General features: G+C 46.0%; 1 protein-coding gene across 1 annotated transcript; it reads left to right on the top strand.

Annotated features, from left to right (window-relative positions):
- Positions 1-792: 792 nt before the first annotated feature.
- On the top strand, positions 793-20401 carry LOC132836833 (histone H2A.V). The gene is made up of 5 exons (XM_060856355.1): positions 793-911; positions 5672-5749; positions 14792-14905; positions 17452-17581; positions 20057-20401. The coding sequence occupies exons 1-5, from the start codon at positions 909-911 to the stop codon at positions 20116-20118; spliced, it is 387 nt and encodes a 128-aa protein (XP_060712338.1). The 5' UTR covers positions 793-908; the 3' UTR covers positions 20119-20401.
- Positions 20402-25136: the final 4735 nt, after the last annotated feature.

The following is a 25136-nucleotide window of genomic DNA, read 5'->3' as shown; positions in this document are numbered from 1 at the left end:
AGTATGACGGATTGCTTGTTCATTATACCGCCCCTCGCTTCGAGTGGGAGAGCAGCCCATCAATCATCGCAGCCCGCCTTCTGATTGGAAAGGCAAGACGTCAATCATACCCACTATTGTCCTGATTTGACGAAAGTACCGGCAATCATCCCCCCTCCCCCCCCCGGCCACGCTTGTCACGACACCGCCACTACAACAGCACCGCCCCTCACCCGATTGGACGAGGCGCACGTCAGTCCGTCGACCCGTTGCGCCTGAGTGGACAGACCCGGCGTCATCCGCCCCGCCTCTCGCTCCGAGTGGGCGAGACGCCCGTCCGTCAAAGGGCGCACCTCCCCAATTGGCCAGCGGCGAGGTCCATCAGATGTAAGCCCCTCCTCCCCCACACAAGTATGGGACGGTAGAATGAAAGTTCTGCTGCTGGCAGCTCCGTCCAAACAGTCACGCTGCGCGGGAAACCGGGGAGAGGCGGGGGCGGGGGCGGGGGCGGGGGGTGGGGTTGTATTAAAAAAAACAGAGTTGGGGGAAAAAAAACCGAGGAGGGGCGGGATGAGGCCGGGAAGTACCGTCGGCGATTGGCCGTCCTCATTCAAGGCGCCTAAACACTTTGCTCATGTTTTTTTCTCTCTACCCCGAATCCAAACTTTCTTAAAAATACAAAGCGGGGGAGGTGGCGTCGAACGACTGAGGAGGGGGGGGAAAAATCCGTTGACTGACGGGGGAGACGTGAGAAGAAGGCGGGCGGTGATTGGACGGAAGGCCGGGTTTGAATGAGTGAGAGGGCCGGTGATTGGCCGGCGGGCGGCGGGGGTGGCCCGGATGTGGGCGCGCGCGCGCCTGTCGGTTATTGTTTGAGTGAGAGGGAGAGGGCGGTCAGTCAGAGAGAGAGAGAGAGAGAACAGCGGAACATGGTGAGTGACTCCCTCCCTCCCTCCCTCCCTCCATTCCCCACGGGGTGTGATACCGGGGGTGCAGGGGAGATGTGCGGTGGAATCACCCCCCCTCCGTGTCCCGGCCGCCATTACCCCCTCCCCTCCAGGCGGGCAGGCATTTTCCTCCCCCCCCCCCCCCTTCCCCTCTCTCTCCCTCCTCCGGTGGATGGCGCCTTTTTGACAGACGCCGTGTGTGAAAAATCTTCACAACCTTCCCCCCTCCCCACACAACACACAGGATCGTAACGACCAGCCACCGTCCCACATTGGAGCTGTTTTAATCCATTTTTATGTTATGTGTTTGTATTGTGGACGTGTGTGTCTGAGATATGTTTTTATATGTGTATATGTATGTGTGTGTCTGAGATATGTGTATGTGTGTGTCTGAGATATGTATATGTGTGTGTGTGTGTGTGTATATCATCTTCAACCCCCCTCTGTTCATAACTATCATCATCTCTCAGATTTCATGCACATTATGTATCTGTCTGTCTCTCTCCCTCCTGACCATAACCCCTCAGATTTTGTGTATAGATATATCTCTCTCCTCCTGACCATACCTAACATCTTTTCTGATTTTGTGTACAGATATGTCTCTCTCCTCCTGACCATATCACCTTGCATATTTTATGTATAGATATATGTCTGTCCTGATCATAACTTGTTATCTTTCAGATTTCATATATCCTCCTGATCATGACTATTGCCATAATTTACCATTTAGATTTTATGTATTTGTGTGTATCTATGTCTGTGTTTATGTGAAATCTTCAACCCTATGTCTCTTCGTAGTCTTAACTATCATAATTTACCATTTGCTACATAGAAGTGTGTGTGATGGTTAATATAAGATATGTTTGTGTGGAGAACCTTCCTCGCCCCCATTTCCGATCATAAGATTATATTTGGATTTGATGTAATTTTATCTTTGTATGCACATATGTATATGGGTGTATAAACTATGTTTTTGTGATGGTTTATATGGGAGATGTTTGTGTGTGTGTGTGGAAAATCTCCAAACTTCCCCCCCCCCCCCCCCCCCTTCCCTTCATGATTATAACTATCATAATAAGTCAGTTAGATTTCATGTATTTATATTGCATATGTTTGTGTATGTATATCGGATGTATAGTTTGTGAGATATGTGTGTGCAGAAAGCACCCCTGCCCCCACCTCTGCCTCTGGCCATGATAACTGTCATGATAACTATCAACTGTCATTTACGTTCCTTGTATTTTATATACATGTGTGTATGTTGGTTTATAAGTGAAATGTTTATGTATCTTGTGTCAGTATGATGGGTTATATCTCTCCCCTGAACCATCATTCCCTCTTATTTGTTATTTTCATCAGTCTCTCTCTCTCTTTTCTCTCCCACCCCACCTTTGTATTTATTTTCTTTTGGGCATGGTTTTGATTTTTATTTTCCATTTCTGCTTTTCCCATTCTGAAGTTCTCCTCTTGTTGGTTGTTTTTTTTCTCTCCCTCTCTACCCCCTTCCTCATTTATTTGCATTCATGGCAACATGAGTTTTTTTTAATCTGCTCTCTATTTTTCCCTCCTTTTTTGTATCTCCATTCCCCTGCAGAGTTTCTGTTCCTCTGATGTCTCCGTCTCTCTGACCTACCTTTTTTTCTCTCTGTTTAACCCCCTCTTGCTCATTTACTCCCCTCCCTGTCTGCATCACCCCCCCCCCCCCCCCCCCATCACCAAAAAAGCTCATCTTTGACATGTTTTCCGTTTTATTTAATCTATTTTTTCCATGGTATTGATCGCATCTTGTTTACTATGTACTTGTCCTAAAGGTTCACAGCTGCTGACTAAGTTTGCAGTTTGTCAATTGGGTTGTCCTTTTCGTTTTGCATTGGTGTCTATAAATAATTGAATAGTACACATTGTAAACGTTGCTTTCGTCAGAGATTATGGTCTTGTGCTCATCCGGACTGAAATGCAAGAAAAACCATCCTGGAGCTATGACATTGAAAGTTGTCCCGAAGTCTCCGTTTTATAATTCAGACAGTTTTAAAGTTGTGCCTTGTTTCCTTTGAACATCGGTGTTACTCTTAAAATATAGCAAACTGTGTGACTCAGGTTAGTTTAGTTACGAAATTGCCTTGTGTTGTTTTGCTTAATCGCTGGCAAGGTCTCCTTTTAGGGAAAATCAAATTTAAATTTAATTTCTCTTTTTGCAAGGATCGATTGGAACTTTTATTTGCTTCAGCCCAGTCTCAGATCTGTAGCATAGAGGGTTTTCATGATGAGTATGATTAGTTTGGACTGTTAATGTGGCTTAACATTTTAAATGGGCAGGCAGTTAAACTAAGCAATAGGAATTTATTTTGTTTGAATTAAGTTTCAAGTGCTCTGTATTTAAGGATAAATTTGACCTCAGATATTCAATACCTAAAATGTGCACCGAGACCGAATGTTACCAAGTGAACTGAATTTTGTCAAAATACTTTTATGTAGTTTTTCAGAGCTACATTCACTTTTTGAATTCCTGAGAGATCACGTTTATTATCTTTAAGTTTATATATCTGAGCAACTAAATTGAATTCCTGGACGTTGGCACTGTCCAGTTTGCAGTTTCATAGTGCAAACCTTGGATCAGTTTTACTTGCAATTGTGATTGAGGGCAATGATTCCCAAAAGCGGTGGTTATGAGTTGAAATGTTGAGGTCCTGAAGTGATCATCCCCCTCCCCCAAGTGCACAGGCACGCACCACCACAAACATTGGAATGGGATTATAGTGGGGTGAAACATTTGGGAAGGAAGGGTTGCCATTACCTAGGTGAAGGGTGCATTTGTCTGGTTTTGGGCTGAATCACATCGATTTTTTTTATTGGTGATGTTTCAGTTGCATCTATCATCTCAGGCAGTAGTAGCAACTCAAAGTCAAGATTTAATTGTATACTCGGGCTGGGGAAATCCATCCTTGGTTGTCAGTATAATCTTGTCTTTTAAAAAAAACTAATGCCTTATCTTGACAGTTAACAGTAGATAAAATGGAAATCTAATTTGCTTCAGATTGATGGCTTGTTTACATATCCCATTTCAGGTTTTGATGATGCTCATGTCAAACTTCAGTCTGCAGCTAAGGTGCTGTGTGTTGAGGCAAATCTACGAACCTAAATGTTTTAGTTAATCTTGAGAGTTGGGCATCGATGCTAAGTTGGATTAAAATCGTGAATTCCAGTGTGTTGCAAGTAGCCTCATTGTCTTAAAAGTTCTTTGCAGATACATTTTGTTTCCTGAATTTCTTTACTATATTTGGAAGACTGGACCAGTATCTCCAATTGTGAAGTGCCCGCAGTTGCATACTTAAAAGGTATTCATTGTACCTTGAATGAGATTTTTGAGTAACAATATTTAACATTGCAGAGATTAAAAAAAACTTGCCTAGTCCAAATAAAAATGCAGCTGTTTATACAATTGTCTTCCTAGCTTAATTTTGACACCTAGCTGCTATTTCAACAAAAGATGTTGAACCTGTCTTGTGAGATTTCTATTGAGCTTTAAAGTGAATTTTGTCTCTTTGTTTTGTTGAAACACATGCATCTAGACTTCAAAGAAAGTTTCAACATTAAATTTACAGAATATAAATTTATAGTCACAGGCATCAGTAACTTGCTGGTCTAATGTGGCACTAGAATATATTGTAAGTAGACAGGCAGGAGGTTGAAAGAACCAGCAAGCCAGGCAACATCAGGAGGTGGGGGGGGAAGTTGACATTTTGGGTGTAACCCTTCAGGAATAGAGGTGGGTGTAGGAGGAGCTGCCAGTAGAGGGAGTGGCAGGAGCAGGGTGGTGAAGTGGGGAATAGGAAAGTTTGGTAGAGGGTTACGATCTGGTTGGTCAGTGGGATCAATGCATTTGGTTAGTGGAAGGGGAGGAGCTGGGTAGGGAGGTGGGGGCAAGGAAGGGAGAGTATTTGAAACTGGCGAGCTCCATGTCGAGTCCTCGTGGCTATAGATGAGGTGGTATTCCTCCAGTCTGAGATTTGGTTCATTGTGGCAATGGAGGAGGCCACGGTTGGTCATGTCAGGAGGGGAGTGGGAAGAGGAATTAAAATGGGCAGTGACTGGGAGGTCTAGGCTGAGATACTTTAAGAGAGGCAGGTGAACCTCTGTCTCACCTGGAAGGACTGTTTGGTGCCCTGAAGGTGAGGTGGCTGGTGTACCAGCAGGTTTTGCATCTTTTCCAGTTGCAGTGGAAGGTACCTGGGAGTTCGGGTGGGGTTGGTGGGGAGAGTGGCACAAACGAAGGACTGTTGAAGGGAATGGTTCTTGCAGAAGGCACAGAGAAGTGGGGAGGGGAAGACGTTCTTGGAGTTGGACTTCCATGCCTCCCTGCCGCCAACTGGATTCATTCCTCCCATTCACCAACTAGGATGTACCCTCTACCTGATTCACCACCCTGCCCCCACCACCCCTTACCTGCAGCTCCCCCTGCGCCCACCCTGTGTCCTGAAGAAGGGTTATACTCGAAACATCGACTTCTCCCCCTCCTGGTGCTGCCTGGCTTGCTGTGTTCTTCCAGCGTCCTGCCTGTCTAGCTAGAATATATTAGCACTGTTTTGTGATGACCAACTGCAGACATTTCTGTTGGAAATTAAATTATAGTCTTTTTTTTGAATAACCCAGTTGTATCCCTATAAACTTATAAAAGCATAACTTTGCCATTATTCATTTCAGTGTACAAACAGTTTTGCTATATTGATTCTGTCTGTCTCTGGCAGGCTGGCGGGAAAGCTGGGAAGGACTCGGGAAAGGCCAAGGCGAAAGCAGTTTCCCGTTCTCAGAGAGCAGGATTACAGGTACGGTAGGTTTTGTGATCCCAGTCGTTTTAACAAGCGAGTAAAAGATGTCCTTTCAGAGCTGGGGCCAAGACTCCCAACTAATGTAGACAGTGCTAGTGAAATAAATTTAGAAGAAAACTATATGAATTTCCATAAGTGCATTTAACATAAATGGTATTCTCAACTGACGGCCTGATTCCGATCTTTATGATGGGCTGGCTAAGGATGTTATCCCTAAAGAACCTGTTATAATGATAGCATTTTAGTGTTCTTATTGTCCGACTCCAGTCATTTGATGGTTTCCAGTTCGGTCTTGTTTTACCAGCCACTCCTAATGCCATGAGATGTTGCCTGTTAACAGTGACGTTTCTTCCCCATACTCCTAACATTCTGTTTTTGAATGAGAATTTGCCTGCAGTTGAATTCTGAAGCGGTCTTTCTGGAAGAAACTGACCAGATTGCCTGAGTTTATTGACCATTTGCAGTTGCTTCATGGTGTTTTCAGTAGCCCTTGCTCACTTAACTGATGACTGGGATACAGCTGACAGTACGGCAACTGGTCAGGTTCAGTCTATCCTGTTTTGGGAGCGACATTTTCTCATTGGACAGATTTTTAGATTTCTTACTGCCATTCTGAAGGCAATCAGTGCAGTCAGGAATATGTTGCTGCTTAATGTTAGTCTACTGAATTGGTCAGACACTGGTATCTGTCATGATACGGGCTTAAAGGGGAGAGGAAAATCAGCTGCACTTGTCCATGCAGGGCGTTCGGTTAAAATGCTTGCAAATGTTTTAGCTTCATGCTATCTGTTGCCCATATCTGTTGGTGTTTTAGCGTGCAGGTAATCTTGTGATATTCCTTCTCCCGAGTAGTTCCAAGGTATGACTGACACTGCTTTCAGCACACCTTTTCCCAATCCCCAGTGAGGGCCAGCACACCTTTTCCCAATCCCCAGTGAGGGCCAGCACACCTTTTCCCAATCCCCAGTGAGGGCCAGCACACCTTTTCCCAATCCCCAGTGAGGGCCAGCACACCTTTTCCCAATCCCCAGTGAGGGCCAGCACACCTTTTCCCAATCCCCAGTGAGGGCCAGCACACCTTTTCCCAATCCCCAGTGAGGGCCATCATACAGTTGTGCTGGGCCATTTTGGTTTTTTTTTCAAAAATATACCATATTCAAAGAGAGATTTATACCTGGTCACTAAAGCAGTTCGGTCCTGGAGAGTAGCGTGTGGAGAAACAAGCAAATATTGGAGTTTGACTTCATCCAGCAAACAAACCCACGCACTTCAAATTTACGCCACATATTATTTAGAGTCATAGAGGTGTACAGCACAGAAACAGACCCTTCATGCTAACCCAGATATCCCAAGCCAATTTAGTCCCACCTGCCAGCATCCGGCCCATATCCCTCCAAACCCTTCCTATTCATATACCCATCCAAATGCCTCTTAAATGTTGCAGTTGTACCAGCCTCCACCACTTCCTCTGGCAGCTCATTCCATACACGTACCACCCTCTGCATGAAAACGTTGCCCCTTAGGTCTCTTTTATATCTTTCCCCTCTCACCCTAAACCTATGCCCCTCTAGTTCTGGACTCCCCGACCCCAGGGAAAAGACTTTGTCTATTTATCCTATCCATGCCCCTCATAATTTTGTAAACCTTTATAAGGTCACCCCTCAGCCTCTGACGCTCCAGGGAAAACAGCCCCAACCTGTTCAGCCTCTCCCTGTAGCTCAGATCCTCCAACCCTGGCAACATCCTTGTAAATCTGTTCTGAACCCTTTCAAGTCTCTTTCCGATAGGCAGGAGACCAGAATTGCACGCAATATTCCCACAGTGGCCTAACCAATGTCCTGTACAGCCGCAACATGACCTCCCAACTCCTGTACTCTACTCTGACCAATAAAGGAAAGCACACCAAACGCTGCCTTCACTATCCTATCTACCTGCAACTTCACTTTCAAGGAGCTATGAACCTGCACTCCAAGGTCTCTTTGTTCAGCAACACTCCCTAGGACCTTACCATTAAGTGGATAAGTCCTGCTAAGATTTGCTTTCCCAAAATGCAGCACCTCGCATTTATCTGAATTAAACTCCATCTGTTAAACTCCATCTGCCACTTCTCAGCCCATTGGCCCATCTGGTCCAGATCCTGTTGTAATCTGAGGTAACCCTCTTCACTGTCCACTACACCTCCAATTTTGGTGTCATCTGCAAACTTACTAACTGTACCTCTTATGTTCACATCCAAATCATTTATGTAAACGACAAAAAGTAGAGAGCCCAGCACCGATCCTTGTGGCACTCCACTGGTCACAGGCCTCCAGTCTGAAAAACAACCCTCCACCACCACCCTCTGTCTTCTACCTTTGAGCCAGTTCTGTATCCAAATGGCTAGTTCTCCCTGTATTCCATGAGATCTAGCCTTGCTCACCAGTCTCCTACGGGGAACCTTGTCGAACGCCTTACTGAAGTCCATATAGATCACGTCTATTGCTCTGCCCTCATCAATCCTCTTTGTTACTTCTTCAAAAACTCAATCAAGTTTGTGAGACATGATTTCCTACGCACGAAGCCCGAATCAGTCCTTGCCTTTCCAAATACAGGTACATCCTGTCCCTCAGGATTCCCTCCAAAAACTTGCCCACCACCGAGGTCAGGCTCACCGGTCTATAGTTCCCTGGCTTGTCTTTACCGCCCTTCTTAAACAGTGGCACCACGTTTGCCAACCTCCAGTCTTCCGGCACCTCCCCTGTGACTATCGATGATACAAATATCTGAGCAAGAGGCCCACCAATCACTTCTCTAGCTTCCCACAGAGTTCTCGGGTACACCTGATCAGGTCCTGGGGATTTATCCACCTTTAACCGTTTCAAGACACCCAGCACTTCCTCCTCTGTAATCTGGACATTTTGCAAGATGTCACCATCTATTTCCCTACAGTCTATATCTTCCATATCCTTTTCCATAGTAAATACTGATGTAAAATACTCATTTAGTATCTTCCCCCATTTTCTGTGGCTCCACACAAAGGTCGCCTTGCTGATCTTTGAGGGGCCCTATTCTCTCCCTAGTTACCCTTTTGTCCTTAATAATATATTTGTAAAAAAACTTTGGATTCTCCTTAATTCTATTTGCCAAAGCTATCTCATGTCCCCGTTTTGCCCTCCTGATTTCCCTCTGAAGTATACTCCTACTTTCTTTATACTCTTCTAAGGATTCACTCAATCTATCCTGTCTAGACCTGACATATGCTTCCTTCTTTTTCTTAACCAAACCCACAATTTCTTTAGTCATCCAGCATTCCCTATACCTACCAGCCTTCCCTGTCACCCTGACAGGAATATACTGTCTCTGGATTCTCGTTATCTCATTCCTGAAGGCTTCCCATTTTCCAGCCTACATACAAAAGTAGAAATTGCTGGAAACAACTCAGCCGGTCTGGCAGCATCAGTGGAGAGAAATTGGAGTTAACGTTTTGGGTTGAGCGACCCTTTCTCCGAGCTAAGGGAGGGTCAAACGATCTGAAATGTTAGCTCTGATTTCACACCACAGATGTTGCCAGGCCTGTTCCAGCAGTTTTTATGTTTGCCTCTGATTTACAGCATCCGCAGTTAGAACATAGAGCAGTACAGGCCCTTCGGCTCACTTTGTTGTGCCGACCTTTTATCCTACTCGGAAAATTAACCACGGACCCTTCATTGTACTGTCATCCATGTGCCTATCTAACAGTCATGGAAGTCTCTATCTATCTACTCTGTCTATTCCTCTCATCATTTTGCACACCTCTGTCAGGTCACCTCTCATCTTTCTTCACTCCGGTGAGAAAAGCCCTAGCTCCCTCAATCTTAAGACACGACATGCCCTCCAGTCCAGGCAACATCCTGGTAAATCTCCTCCGCACCCTTTCTAAAGCTTCCACATCCTTCTATAATGAGGCGACCAGAACAGTGTGGTCTAACGGCTTTATAACACTGCAGCATAACCTTGCGGCTGTTAAACTCAGTTCCCCTGCTAATGAAAGCCAAAACACCATATGCCGCCTTAACAACCTATCAACTTGGGAGGCAACTTTGAGGGATCTGTGAACATGGACCGCAAGATCCCGCTGTTCCTCCACACTGCCAAGAATCCTGTCTTTAACCCTGTATTTTGCAGTCAAATCCGACCTTCCAAAACGAATCACTTCCTGCTTTTCCGGGTTGTACTTCTGCCGATTCTCAGCCCAGCTCTGCCTCCTGTCAATGTCTGGTTTCAACCTCCCACAGCCCTCTGTTTTGGGTTTGATGTCCTACTTATACACATTTGAGGCACCGGGAAGGTTCAGTAACTGAATGGACTCCCACTGTACTTTAGTAGAAAGACCTTGGGTGATGGTCTTTCCCCCACTGCGCCTTGGCAGCCGGTGCCCCAAGCTTTAAGACATCCCTCAGCACATCGACCTGGGCCTTGTAGTTCTGCTGGGCTGTTGTCCCAGGTGGTTATCCAGGCTTGGACCACTTTGTCAGCCTTCTGTTCCACTGAGCACAGCACAGTCGTGGCGCTGTGCTTCACAATGGAGGTTACTATCCCTGGAGAGACACACACTTGTCCAGTGTGTTCTGGTAGAGAGTGCGGTGCTGGTCAGGCAGCGTCCAAGGGCCAAGAAAATTGAAGTCTCGGGCTCTAAGTTCCTGCTCCTCGGATGCTGCCCGACCTGCTGCGCTTTTCCAGCGCCACTCTCCCGACTCTGATCTCCAGCATCTGCAGGCCTCGCTTTCGCCCAATGTGTTCTGGTGCCCAGATCAGCTGAAATTCCTGATAAGACTGCTGTGCCCTTCGGGATTTAATCAACTCAGTCAGTAGGATGGTGAGGCCATTTAAAGAAATGTCCTGCTCTTCTGGAAGTAATTTTCATCTTGGACTTCCCTTGATATGATTTGAACGGAAGCCATAACTTTCTGCAGTCTGAGAGAGCTCAAGGGTTACTCCATCCACTCCTTGCTGTTGGGTTTGTGAGAGTAGCCAGTCCCCACCTTCAGGGGGACCTGGAAGTGAATGCTAGATGCATCCTGACCCTTGCTGCACATGTGCAAATTTCAGAGCCTCCTGAAAATGGATTGACTGTCCCTGGCAAGGTCTTGAAAGGTGCCAACCAATCAAACTTGAGTTGGGGAGGGAAGGCCTTCTGAGTTTGTCACATTCTCTGCGTCTTGATGTCCGTAACACTTTGTTCATCTGGCAACAAGTGTGGTGACTGCAGAAGCTGTGAGGTCAGGTTTGTAGAACAGCAAAGTGTCTTGGCTGAGATTGGCTAGCTAACATGCAAAAAATCATAAAACCGATATCTCAGCTTCTTTCTCAATAACCCTACAATGTGTGTTAAGAGTGAAGAGGAGAGGATCCTCCTGTGCACTAACTGTTAAATGCTATGTAAGTGGCAGTTGACATGGACATATGTTGGGGACTTTAGATTAGATTCCCTACCGTGTGGAAACAGGTCCTTCGGCCCAATCAGTCCACACCGACCCTCTGAACAGTAACCCACCCAGACCCATTTCCCTCTGACTAAAGCATCTAACACTATGGATAATTTTAGCATGACCAATCCACCATAACCTTCACATCCCTGAGCACTATGGGACAATTTAGCATGGCCAGTCCCCTAACCTCCACATCCCTGAGCACTATGGGTAATTTAGCACGGCCATTCCACCCTAACCTGCACATCTTTGGACTGTGGGAGGAAACCAGAGCACCCGGAGGAAACCCACGCAGACACGGGGAGAATGCGCAAACCCCACACAGACAGACACCCAAAGTTGGAATCGATCCTGGGTCCCTGGTGCTGTGAGATAGCAGTGCTAACTGCTGAGCCACAGTGCCATCCTTATTTTAGTTTTGGTTGTTCTATCAATCAAATTCCTAATTTGCTCAAGTCTGTTTGTTTGGGATTGCTTAGAAATGTAGAGAATAGAAGCGAGCTTGGGCTGTTTGGCCCCCAGGACTATATATCTATGTTGTATGTAAGGTGTGAGGGTGTGACAGAAGGGCTCAGAAGGTAGTGAGTGTATTCACAGCTGCAGAATTCATGAAGGCTGTTTAATGTCAACACTGCCACTAGATGGTGCTGCAACTGCACGTATACAGACGCACACACTCACTCTCTCACTCACTCGTATCCTTGTTGTGCAACATCGCTTCAAAATGCCAGATTGATGAGCAAGTGTGTGGATGTAAATGCTGAATGACGGTGGTCCCAGCGTTGTACCTTCTGGAACACCATGTCCAATCTTTAGCCAGTCTGCGCAGTCCCCCTGTGGCTGGTGGAGGAGGTGGTATGAGCTGAAATGGGTTTGTTTTTTTTTCCCCCTCCAGTTTCCCATCCCATCCAGTCAAGTCAAATTCAGTCTTGCTGTGCCTGGGTACAGCATTGCCCCACAACGCAACTAATAATCGGTAATGTGTGTGATGTTAAAGGCTTTGCCACAGCAATGTGATGTCAGCAGTGCACAGGTTTTTGTTTTGCTGCCGTGTGGTCACCTACATACACTCCGATTCTACTTCCTTGACTCTGCCAGGAATTGAGAAGCTTGGCTCTTACCTTGGGTTGGAGGTCATCTTTCTATCTTCTTTTGTGTGCCGGGGTCGGGGTCACATTTTAATCTTGTAGATTTGCTTTATAATGAAAAGTGATAACCGATCCCACGGATTGACATTAGGCGCCTGTATTTTTCAGCTTTAATTCTAACGATGCAAAGTTTATCAAGAGGTGTACTCTCCATGGTGTGTTTTAATTTCTGTTCATTTGTGTTTAAATTGGGAATATTCTGCGTGGCATTTAACGGTGGTACAGTGGTTGATACAAGGCACTTTTGATTTGCTTCTGGAGTTGGTGTGTGACATCTGTCTGTCTGCTATTGTTTAAATGGTTAAATTTAGCTTCTGTTGGTACTTCCTAATTTGTACTGTGAAGCTGGGTATGTAGCAGAACTTGTGCGTGAAGATAATTCTCCTGGCTGTTCATTCCCGTGAGCGTGTTCACCATTTGATTCAGTTGTGAGTGACCTGCACTGTCGTCCTGATTGATTTGCCTGTCGGTGTGGGAGGCCATTCAGCCCGTTCTGTGCATGGCCAACCATCCGCTTTCCAGCACTTAGTCCGTAACCTTGTGCAACACTTCAGTGCATTTTAAATGTTGGAGGTTTTATTGAAAATAAAGAACATGAAAGCATGGGAAGGGTTAAAGCCAGTTAGACCACTGGCAATCTGTGGTCTGTGGAAGGCAGGATTGGATAACCAGAGTGGGACATTCTTTACACCAATTAGCAGGGTAGGGTTAAGGCTGAAAGGGCACTGTGGCGAGATGAGAGAACACAAGTAATAAAGCACGTTTCTCTGTTAAGTGTTATTATGACAGGATGGGGACTGTAAATATTTGGGACATGCCATTAAAATATCTAATTAGTAGTTAGTAGAGTCAGCTTGAGACGGGAGACTATTGTGGTAGATGGAATAGCTAAATATCTCGTGTGACAGGTTAGTCTGGACTGGACGATCACTGTAGCGGAGCTGGTAATAAATATCTAATCATGACATTAGGCGAATATTAAATAAGCTCTGGAATGGAAGACCATTGTTGCAAGGGTTAGCATGAAACATCTAACCGTGACATTAGAATAACATTAAGTAGAATGTACAACTAAAGAGGTAATGGGAACTAACATCCCTGGTTTACTGTGTAGCTAGAGAGAGGTACTTTGATTATAGTTGGACATGCTGATAAGCTAACAGAAAACATGATACAAAAAGATATAAAACTCCACGGACCCTGAGGTTCGGGGGCATTCGAGAATTGGCTTTCTCAGTGTCACGGTTTTTTGTTTGCAAATAAAAGACCTATTTCTTGAAGAACTCTTTGCTTCTCCCCAACAGTTTCTGCCTTGAGCACCCTTGCAGTTCGGGAGTTCCACCTCCTCCTTAAATCTTCTTGAAGCCCACCATCATCCTGCTGTCTTTCTCTGAGAAAACTGACTTCACTGTTATTGTTCTCCTATGTTTCAATGGATGTCTCATCTATAACATTTTGGGGGTGGGGGATTAGTAAATGTCGAAGAATTGTAAGATCTCGAATGGAAGGAGATGAGTGTGGTGCTGGAAAAGCACAGCAGGTCAGGCAGCATCCGAGGAGCAGGAGAATCGACGTTTCGGGGTGAAGGGCTCACACCTGAAATGTCAGTTCTCCTGGTCCTCGGATGCTGGCTGACCTGCTGTGCTTTTCCAGCACCCCACACTCTCGATTCTGATCTGCAGCATCTGCAGTCCTCGCTTTCTCCTCCATAGAATGGAAGGAGCTGATCCAGCCCACAGTTACCTCTTCGATGGGAGTGATTCCTCTTTGCGCTTCAGCCACAGCCTTGCTGCAAGTTACTGTTAAAACTCCTTTCGCCATCTCTTTGGCCAGTGCAAGCCAGATCATAGTGGCTTGCCTCATCAGCCAGTGTCACCTTCTCTGTGCCACTCCAGGGTCACTGTAGCGGTGAAGAGAACAATACCAGCATCTTTTTTGTCTTTTTCTCAAACTGGTCCCCTGTCCGTGTATGTTCTCTGATTCTGGCTTGCACTCACCCTCTGTGTCTGTTGCTGCCTTACCTCTGTCGAGAGATGTTCTTTCCAAACTACATACAGCCTTCAGAAACAAATTCTCGAGAGGAACCCATCCTTGAGTGGCTTAACAGCAAGCCACTCAAGAGTTCCGTCAGGGGGTCAAAGGCACTCGATGGGATACAGTGTCACCATCTGTGGGCCTTCCCTGAGGGCAGAGTTGCAATTCACAGGAGAAATCCTGAGGGACAGGGAGTCTGAAGATGAGTGGTTGGAAAAGTGAGACGTGAAATTTTAACAACCGCGTGAAGAAAGACAGCGTTTTGTTGCTTTAATTGAATACCATTGAAGTGTGGGTCAGTTGGAGTGGAAGGCACCTGTAACAGCGGTGAGTACCAGTGGGAGTGTTTCCGATGTTGATGTGTGCCTTTTAGTTCCGGTCGAGGTTTCACTTGGTATTCTTTCTTCCAGTTTCCTGTAGGTCGTATTCATAGGCATTTGAAGACTCGTACCACTAGCCATGGACGGGTGGGTGCTACAGCTGCAGTGTACAGTGCAGCTATCCTTGAGTATCTCACTGCTGAGGTGAGTCCTGGTGGAGGCTTCCTGTTTCCTTCCATTAGTATGAGAAGTCTCAGTGAAAACTAGGTAACCACCCATACTTGGTTCGTTGATAACGCCCCTGACTACTTTAATGTAAATTAATCTGATCTTCCTCCACACTAAGTACCTCTGGCATCTCCAAAGGGAGTCATAGAGAGTGTGGTGCTGGAAAAGCACAGCAGGTGAGGCAGCATCCGAGGAGCAGGGGAAACGTGTTTCGGGCACAAGGCCTTCATCAGGAAGGGCTTATGCCCGAAACATTGATTCTCCTGCTCCTTGGATGCTGCCTGACCTGCTGTGCTTTTCCAGCACCATGCGCTCAACTCTGATCTCCAGCACCTGCAGTCCTCATTTTCTCCAAGGAGAGTCAGAGAGATGTACAGCATGGAAACAGACCCTTCACTCCAACTCGTCCATGGCAACCAGATATCCTAAACAAATCTAGTCCCATTTGCCAGCACTTGGCCCATATCCCTCCAAACCCTTCCTATTCATATCCCTATCCAGATGCCTTTTAAATGTTGCCATTGTACCAACCCCCACCACTTCCTCTGGCAGCTCATTCCATACACGTACCACCTTTTATGTGAAAAAGTTGCTTCTTGGGTCCCTTTTATATCTTTCCCCTCTCGCCAATAACCTATGCCCCTCCAGTTCCCCCACCCCAGGGAAAAGACAATAGACAACAGGTGCAGGAGTAGACCATTCTGCCCTTCGAACCAGCACTACCATTCATTGTGATCATGGCTGATCATCCTCAATCAGTTATCCCCATAACCCTTGACTCCACTATCCTTAAGAGCTCTTTCTTGAAAGTATCCAGAGACTTGGCCTCCACAGCCCTCTGGGGCAGAGCATTCCACACACCCACCACTCTCTGGGTGAAGAAGTTTCTCCTCAGCTCTGTTCGAAGTGGCCGATCCCTTATTTTTAAACTGTCCTCCTGGTTTGGGACTCACCCATCAGCGGAAACATGTTTCCTGCCTCCAGAGTGTCCAATCCTTTAATAATCTTATATCTCAATCAGATCCCCTCTCAGTCTTCTACACTCAAGGGTATACAAGCCCAGTCGCTCCAGTCTTTCAGTGTAAGGTAATCCTGCCTTTCCAGGAATTGACTCCCTCAATAGCCAGAATGTCTTTCCTCAAATTTGGAGACCAGAACTGCACACAGTACTCCAGGTGCGGTCTCACCAGGGCCCTGTACAGCTGCAGAAGCACCTCTTTGCTTCTATACTCTATTCCTCTTGTTATGAAGACCAACATGCTATTAGCTTTCTTCACTACCTGCTGTACCTGCATGCTTGCCTTCATTGACTGATGTACACAAACACCTAGATCTTTGTACTGCCCCTTTCCCTAACTTGACTCCATTTGGGTAGTAACCTGCCTTCCTGTTCTTGCCAAAGTGGATAACCACACATTTATCCACATTAAACTGCATCGCCCTGCATCTGTCCATTCACTTAGCCTGTCCAGGTCATCCTGTAATCTCCTAACATCCTCCTCACATTTCACCCTGCCACCCAGCTTTATGTCATCAGCAAATTTGCTAATATTACTTTTAATACCTTCATCTATATCTATTTAATCTATATATCCTATCCATGTCCCCTCATGATTTTATAAACCTCTATAAGTTCACTCCTCAGCCTCCGACGCTCCAGGGAAAACAGCCCCGGCCTGTTTAGCCTCTCCCTGTAGCTCAAACCCTCCAACTTTGGCAACATCCTTGTCAATCTTTCAACATCCTTCCGATTGGAGAGAGACTGGGAATTGCACACCATACCTTTCTTAAACGATGACAGTCGTCTTCTGACTTGAGGGATTTGTGACAAAAGCACCATTAAGCAGGGATAAATTGGACAATCGGGGAATCCAAGGATCTCCCAGCACTGGGTAGCATGAGGCAAAACAGAAATACTGTGACAGAAAAGGCTAGAAGGCAGGAGCTCGGTGACCAACGATTAGGTGAAACTCAAGGCAATGTTTGAGATGTACCGACCACCACAAAAGCAGTCGGCTTCTCGAAGACTTGAAGGGGTTTGAACCTGAGCCCCGTTCACCTTGCGTGCCGATAGGATCCTGTCTGCTTTCAACAGGTTATGAGCGAACTAGATGTAGATGGCAAAGCTAGGGTAGGGAGCTAAAGGGACTGGCTAAAGGGCTGAAACTGTGAAGGGGGACTGAGCAGGATGCTTCTGGGGGGGGCAAGGTTATACAGGCTGGTAGAAAGGCAGAAGTTTCTAGCTATGATGTAGGGCTCATTTGAACTCCAAGGATATAAGGGCATGTGGAGATGAAGATGTTGGGTGCCAAATTTATTTCCCGTCTTTGTTCTTCCTGAAACCCGGAGCGAGCATTGGCTTTCTTTTTAAATGTTTTGCAACATAACCAGCGTCGCACCACACAAAAAGCACCGGCTGCTTGTTGAAATTCCGACTTTGGACAGGTGGGAACGTTTTGGCTTTCTGCTGTTTGAAGACGCGGTCATGGTTTTGAAATGCTGTGCTACCTTATGCTCCGTAGGTGTTGGAGTTGGCAGGCAATGCGTCAAAGGACCTGAAAGTAAAGCGCATCACGCCACGTCACTTACAGTTGGCCATCCGAGGTGATGAGGAGCTGGATTCGCTGATCAAGGCAACCATTGCTGGTGGGGGTATGTGTTAAACTTGTCCTCTCTCGTAGCAGTTTTGCAGGTAACTCCTGATGTGCCTGGCTCGGTCTGAGATCAATTGCCCGATCCCAAATAACTCCTGGAGAATGCCTTGACTTTTCCCAAATTCCTACTCGGATGGCCCAATTCTGCAGACTTCCTGAAATGGGAATGAATGCGGAGCTTAGGTTACCTCAACTGTATTGTTACAAAGTTGAAAGAATATCTGGGCCCTTTTAAGACAAAGTGCTTTTCTGAGTCGAAGGTACAGCAAAAGCTGCCAGTATGTAGAACAACTAAGAGACAGACTGTACCAAAGTAGGTACATGTAACAATTGGCTGTTAAATGGATACCTGAGTTTTGATTGCTGTTTTGACGACAATTCAAACACAACCAAATCGCTTAAATTATGGCCAGTTTACCAAAAACCAATTGAATTTGAATTTATTGTATTGACAACATCAGTCCAATGAGAGGGTACGCTGCAGGGGCTGTAAGAAGGAAGGGCATTTTGAAAGTTGGAGAGAGCTAACTGCCCGTCAGGCCAGAGGGCAAGAGCATCCAGAGAAATAAACATCTCAATCTCTCAGAAGGCTCTATCAAAGGTACCTTTTTCCAGTAAAAGTAACGAGAAGACGATCTGGGGATGACCGGAAGACCGGAAGGAAGACAGCATAAGAGACTGTTTGGCCTTTGAGCGATTACATGGTTTTGATGTTTAATAATTGTGTTATTGGAGCAGCATTTTAACAGTCGGGTTCAGGTCATTAAGAAAAGGGAGCTTGGGCTTGTTAATAGTACACTGTTCAAGTTAGGAAAATAAACTTTTTTTTTCTCTAAATGGTGGAAATCAGAGATTTCCTTATCGCTCGCTCACACTTTTAGCATTTTACGAGTTTCCTAGATGTTCTAGTTTTCATTCGCAGACATGAATTTACGTTGCCAGCACTTATTTGCCAGTCTGCTGTTGGGAGTGAATGTTAGTTGTGAATGGTTTCAATGTAGCCCAGGGTTGAGCAGTTTTTAGTAATAATCCATTTTTTAAAGATTATTACACTTTTTTTCCCCTTAACCCGTGCTAGCTGACACCTTGCAAGCTTTAGCTGCTGAGATGTAAGATCATGCAATGATCATTCAGTCCCCAGTCTGTATTTTTTCTTCCCTCCTTCTAAGTTTCTGATTTCAGTGAGCCCTGGTACCAGACTTGGTGGACGTTACTGCACTGCTGCAGATGGCAGGCCGAGCATTCCAGTTCAGCTCGATCCTTCTGTCTCTGTGTGTGTCTCTCTCTCTCTCTCTCTCTCTCTCTCTCTCTCTCTCTCTCTCTCTCTCTCACACTCTCACACTCTCTCTCCCTCTCTCTCTCTCTCTCTCTCTCTCTCTCTCTCTCTCTCTCTCTCTCTCTCTCTCTCTCTCTCTCTCTCTCTCTCTCTCTCTCTCTCTCTCTCACTCTGACGATTACTTGAACTGAATGGCTGCTCTGAGGAACGGGACTTTGAACTCGCTGCCCTAGCAGTCTTCCATTTGGTGGCAAGCTGTAATTTAATGAAGCGTTACTCCACACATCATCACAAGGTCACAAATTGGAGGGGGGAAATGGCGAGCGTCTTTGTTTGTGATTAGCTGGTGAATCCCTGCACTTTACAGAGCTGTGCTGTCAGAACAAGGAAGCTCTGTCATTTGCTGATATGTTTTGTTTTGGCCTGGTTACTGCTGGCCAGCCTTACTGTGTGGGGAAATCATGAGCCCTTAGTCCAGATTGCCATCCCCTCTGGACTCAGTATGAAGTATGTCCTCTTTTAATGCCAATTCTTGGCCTGCTAAACTCCTTGCAATAGGTAGTGCAGACTGCAGAACTCTACCTGTGGCTAAGAATCGCAAATATTAACTTTTTCCTAGCTGCACAAAGGTTTTGATCCTTGTCGCTGTTTCTGGCCCAGCCTCCCTGTCAGTCATACATCGCACGTTTTCGAGTGTGTCCCTCCATTCCTGGCAATACCAGTCTGCTGTGCTGTTTCTCTGGTATTCAAAATGGTCTTAATAGATCACAGAGGAGCTGAAGAGGCAGTAGTTTTGGTTTTTAAAACTTCATTTCTTGTTTCAGTCGTGCTTTGCTTAGGTATTTTGGATTGGAAGTTCTCAGATATGCCTTCTCCTGAATAACTTGAGAGCTATTTTCCTCTTGAGAATGTCACTGGTAATAATAGGAGAAATATAGAAACTACTCTCAGCGAGCTGGTAAATCATATCGAAGCAATGTGTGATCAGTTAACTCGGAATATTGGCAGCAGTTAGGTTAGGGGTTATTTTAGTTTGGAGCTGATTGGAAGAATAATGTTCAGTTTTAATTGCTGTAGGTTGTTAATTCCAATGTGTGAGGAACTGTCCCGGCTCCCAGAATGACCGAGCATTTGACCTGAAACTTATTCTAACCCTGTGAATTTATTATACCGTGTCTGTTTTACTTCCTCTTGCAGGTGTGATTCCTCACATCCACAAGTCTCTGATTGGGAAGAAGGGACAGCAAAAGACAGCATAAAAGTCCAGTTTTGAATCTACCCTCTTCCTCCCTACTGTCGTACTGTAATTTGGACAGGAGAAACCTGGGGATACTTGGCATATTTTTTTTAAAAATAGTTAAAATAAAAATGGGAAGAGTTTTAGGAGATGACTTTAGTGTTCGATATAATCCGAAAGACCTGTTTGTATGTCCTATGGTTTAGATATAAAGCTGTATGAAAATATAACTAGAACATACAGCAATTTGTCAACAATTAGATTACGCAAGTGTGTTTTATACAATAAAACCGTTCATAAAACCATTTTTTAAAAACAATGTCTCCACAGTGTGTCCTTTCAAACATTAGCAGTGCTTACTGGGGATGTTTAGAAGCAGTTACTCAGGGATTATGTTCTCCTATTCAGTAATTGACTTCTCAATAACAACGAGTGTGCTGATCTTTCCTAATAAGAAACCCCAGGATGCCTGAACTTGAAATGACTGGATGACTGAAATAAAGGCCACACTTTATTCAACTTGGGCTGCGTTCCATAGCTTTTCCCAACTCCGAATCTCTCCCTAGTTTAGTACGTGAAAGCTGTTTATTGGAATGATTTCCTGCAGGGTATAATCTGAAAATAACTCCTTTTGGAAACAGCGACTTAGAGCTGAAGACCGATGCGCAAGTGGGCGTGGGACACTGGAGGCAGAAACGTAGAAAGGGAAGGCTTGTGAGGTAAAGGGCCAACAGCTTCACTGCCCACAAAGCAGGGGGTTTTATTTGAAAAGGTCCTGATCGGAAAATCTCTCCTGAACGGTGACGTTATCTCTGTTGAGCAGAACCACGGAATCAAGCACATGATGTTTGTCTTTAATAGAACATTACAGCACAGAACAGGCCCTTCAGCCCTCGATGTTGTGCTGACCTGTGACCTACTCTCAGCTCGTCCCCTGATACTATCCAATCATCATCCATGTGCTTATCTAAGGATTGTTTAAATCTCCTGAATGCGGCTGAGTTGACTACATTAGCAGGTAGGGCATTCCACGCCCTTACCACTCTCTGAGTAAAGAACCTGCCTCCGACATCTGTCTTAAATCTGTCACTCCTCAATTTGTAGTTATGCCCCCTCATACAAGCTGGTGTCATCATCCTAGGGAAAAGTCTTTCACTGTCTACCCTATGTAATCGTCTGATCATCTTGTAGGTCCCTATCAAATCCCCCCTCTTGGCCGCCTTCTTTCCAATGAGACCAGACCCGCGTCTATCACCCTTTCCTCATAAGACCTTCCCTCCAGACCAGGCAACATCCTGGCAAATCTCTGCACCTTTTCCCAATGCTCCCACGTCCTTCCTAATGGGGCAAGCCGTACTGCATCTATTTCTGCTCTCTCTTCAGAAAGCCCACATAGCTTTGTTGACCGTCTATGCTTTATGGTCTAACCCATAAAGTCCCATTCTTCCTGAATTTAGCCGAACAACCTTTATCCCCGGCCACTGACCGACCACTGGAGCACTGCGATGTTTTAAGCCCTGTATTTGACTGGGTGGGACACTAGTTTATTCTTGTCATCTTTCTCAAATGGGCTGACGTTATTGAGCTGTGAGATCCCGAGGCAATCCCGTCGTTGCTGTACGTCAGGTGCGTTCCCATTCTGCCCCTTGCTCTGTCCTCAGCGATGTTCGAAATCTAACATGGCGTGAATTTTGTATTTGGATGCGGTTGCCAAGGTTGGAGGGTTTAAGCTATAGGGAGAGGTTGAACAGGCTGGGGTTGTTTTCCCTGGAGCGTCGGAGGCTGAGGGGTGACCTTTTATAGAGGTTTACAAAATTATGATAGGGAAAAGACCTTGTCTGTTTACCCTGAGGTTGGGGAGTCCAGAACTAGAGGGGCATAGGTTTAGGGTGAGAGGGGAAAGATACGAAAGAGACCTGAGGGGCAACTTTTTCACACAGAGGGTGGTACGGGTATGGAATGAGCTGCCAGAGGAAGGGGTGGAGGCTGGTACAATGACAGCATTTAAGAGGCATCTGGATGGGTATATGACTAGGAAGGGTTTGGAGGGATATGGGCCGGGTGCTGGCAGGTGGGACTAGAATGGGTTGGGATATCTGGATGGGTTTGATCGAAGGGTCTGTTTCCCGTGCTGGACGTCTCGACGACTCTTATCCCATCCTCCAAAAACATAGCCCAGTCTCTATTCTTTTTGCATAGTGAATCCCTCCATCTTGGGAATTAGACTTGCAAGCGTTAAACTTGGGCACGTGAATCTTTCCTTGGTTACATGAACGTTGGAAGTTCTGCGGGCGACCGCAAATTAGGGGGGCATCGTAGAGAGAGTTTTCTGCGATTAGAAAGGGAACTTCCCCCCACCCCGCCCCCCCAACTGGCTGAAAAATGGCAGGTGGCGTTCACTCTGGGTAAATGCCCTGTCCAACAGGGGCGGGTAGGGCTGATACAATTCACGGTGGTGTTGTCTAACACAAGGACCTGGATATGTAGGGACATCATTCTTTGGCGTTCACATTTTACATGGGGTGGTTAAGAAGATGTTTGGCCTTTGTCGCTCAGACCTTGGAGTACAGGAGTTGGGGATGTTGTGTTGAGGTTGTATTGGGCGTTAGAGCACGGTATCCAGGTCTGCTTCCTCCCTGACGGAAAGGACCGTACCGAGCTGGAGAGGGTTCAGCCTTTATTTATAACTCCAGCCTTCCGTACACAAGAAACGTCCTGGTAAATATCTTGTGACCCCCCCCCCCCCCACCTCTCTCCAGCTTGATAAATCCTTACTGTAACAGAGCCACCAGAACTGAAGACAGTATTCCCGAAGGGGCCTTACCAATGGCTTCTCTCGTGGATTCTTCGAGTCCAAGTTTCCGCCAGGCAAGATGTTTGCGAAACGCCAAAGTTGACTGGAGACTAAATCATTTCGGCTGAAGTGACTCCAAACCAGCGAAAGAGCGCTCCCGCAAAGTTGCGCTGGTGATGTTATTCCTGTTCTAGGTGTTACGATCCTGCTGATGTTATTTCTGGCCAAGTCAGATCTTTTCTTAAGCTTCAAACCGTTTAAATAGATTCGTAGAGATGGACAGCACGGGAAACAGACCCTTCGGCCCAACCCGTCCATGCCGACCCAGATGTCCCAACCCAATATAGTCCCACCTGCCAGCACCCAGCCCATATCCCTCCAAACCCTTCCTATTCATATACCCATCCAAATGCCTCTAAATGCTGTCATTGTACCAGCCTCCACCACTTCCTCTGGCAGTTCATTCCATACAATTAAAGATGCCTTTTAAATGCGGTTATTGTACCAGCCTCCACCACTTCCTCTGACAGCTCATTTCTCTGTGGAGAAAGTTGCCCCTTAGGTCCCTTTGATATCTTTCTCCTCTCACCCTAAACCTATGCCTCACTAGTTCTGGACTCCCCCCACCCCAGGGGAAAAGACCTTGTCTATTTACCCTATCCATGCCCCCCTCATGATTTTATAAACCTCTATAAGGTCACCCCTCAGCCTCTGACACTCCAGGGAAAACAGCCCCAGCCTGTTCAGCCTCTCCCTGCAGCTCAACCCCTCCAACCCTGGCAACATCCTTGTAAATCTTTTCTGAACCCTTTCAAGTTTCACAACGTCTTTCCAATAGGAAGGAGACCAGAATTGCACGCAGTATTCCAACAGAGGCCTGACCAATGTCCTGTACAGCTGCAACATGACCTCCCAACTCCTGTACTCAATACTCTGACCAATAAAGGTCTGGAGGGTTTAAGGTGAGAAGGAAAGGGACCTAAGGGGCAACGTTTTCACACAGAGGGTGGTGCATGTGTGGAAAGTGCTGCCAGAGGAAGCGGTGGAGGCTGGTACAATGACAACATTTGGATGGGTACATGAATAGGAGAGTTTCCTGATCTTTTGATCGAGATGTCGGTAATGACATAAAAGTCGGTGGAGTTGTGGATAGTGAGGAAGGAAGTGGTAGGTTACAGCGGGATATAGATAAGTTGCAGAGCTGGGCAGAAATGTGGCAAATGGAATTCAATGTAGCTAAGTGCGAAGTCGTTCACTTTGGTAGGAATAACAAGATGATGGATTACTGGGCTAATGGTAGGCTACTTGGTAGTGTGGATGAGCAGAGGGATCTTGGTGTCTATGTACACAGATCTCTGAAAGTTGCCACCCAGGTAAATAGTGCTGTGAGGAAGGCATATGGTGTACTGGGCTTTATTGGCAGAGGAATTGAGTTCCGGAGTCCTGAGGTCATGTTGCAGTTGTATAAGACTCTGGTGAGGCCTCATCTGGAGTATTGTGTGCAGTTTTGGTCGCCATACTATAGGAAGGATGTGGAAGCTTTAGAACGAGTGCAGAGGAGGTTTACCAGGATGTTGCCTGGAATGGTAGGAAAATCTTATGAGGAAAGGCTGAGGCACTTGGGGCTGTTCTCATTGGAGAAGAGAAGGTTTAGGGGAGATCTGATAGAGGTGTATAAGATGATTAGGGGTTTAGATAGGGTAGATACTAAGAACCTTTTACTGCTAATGGAGTCAGGTGTTACTAGGGGACATAGCTTTAAATTAAGGGGTGGTAGGTATAGGACAGATGTTAGGGGTAGATTCTTCACACAGCGGGTTGTGAGTTCATGGAATGCCCTGCCCGTATCAGTGGTGAACTCTCCTTCTTTATGGTCATTTAAGCGGGCATTGGATAGGCATTTGGAAGTTATTGGGCTAGTATAGGTTAGGTAGGATTCGGTCGGCGCAACATCGAGGGCCGAAGGGCCTGTACTGCGCTGTATCCTTCTATGTTCTATGTTCTATGTCGATTTTCCTGCTCCTCAGATGCTGTCTCCTGCTGTGCTTTTCCAGCACCACACTCTCGAGTCTAGAGGGATATGGGCCAAGTGCGGACAAATGGGACAAGATGAGGTCAGTTATTTTAGGATTGGACCAGTTTGACCGAAGGGTCTGTTTCTGTATTGTACATCTGTATGACGATGACAAATTCCTACCGTCACCTGAGGAGTTTCTCTCACGCACGTTTACAAAAAGATTCATGGC

The sequence above is a fragment of the Hemiscyllium ocellatum genome, chromosome 48 (genome assembly GCF_020745735.1).
Source record: "Hemiscyllium ocellatum isolate sHemOce1 chromosome 48, sHemOce1.pat.X.cur, whole genome shotgun sequence".
Lineage (NCBI taxonomy): Eukaryota > Metazoa > Chordata > Chondrichthyes > Orectolobiformes > Hemiscylliidae > Hemiscyllium > Hemiscyllium ocellatum.
This window is presented reverse-complemented; position numbering and strand designations above follow the sequence as displayed.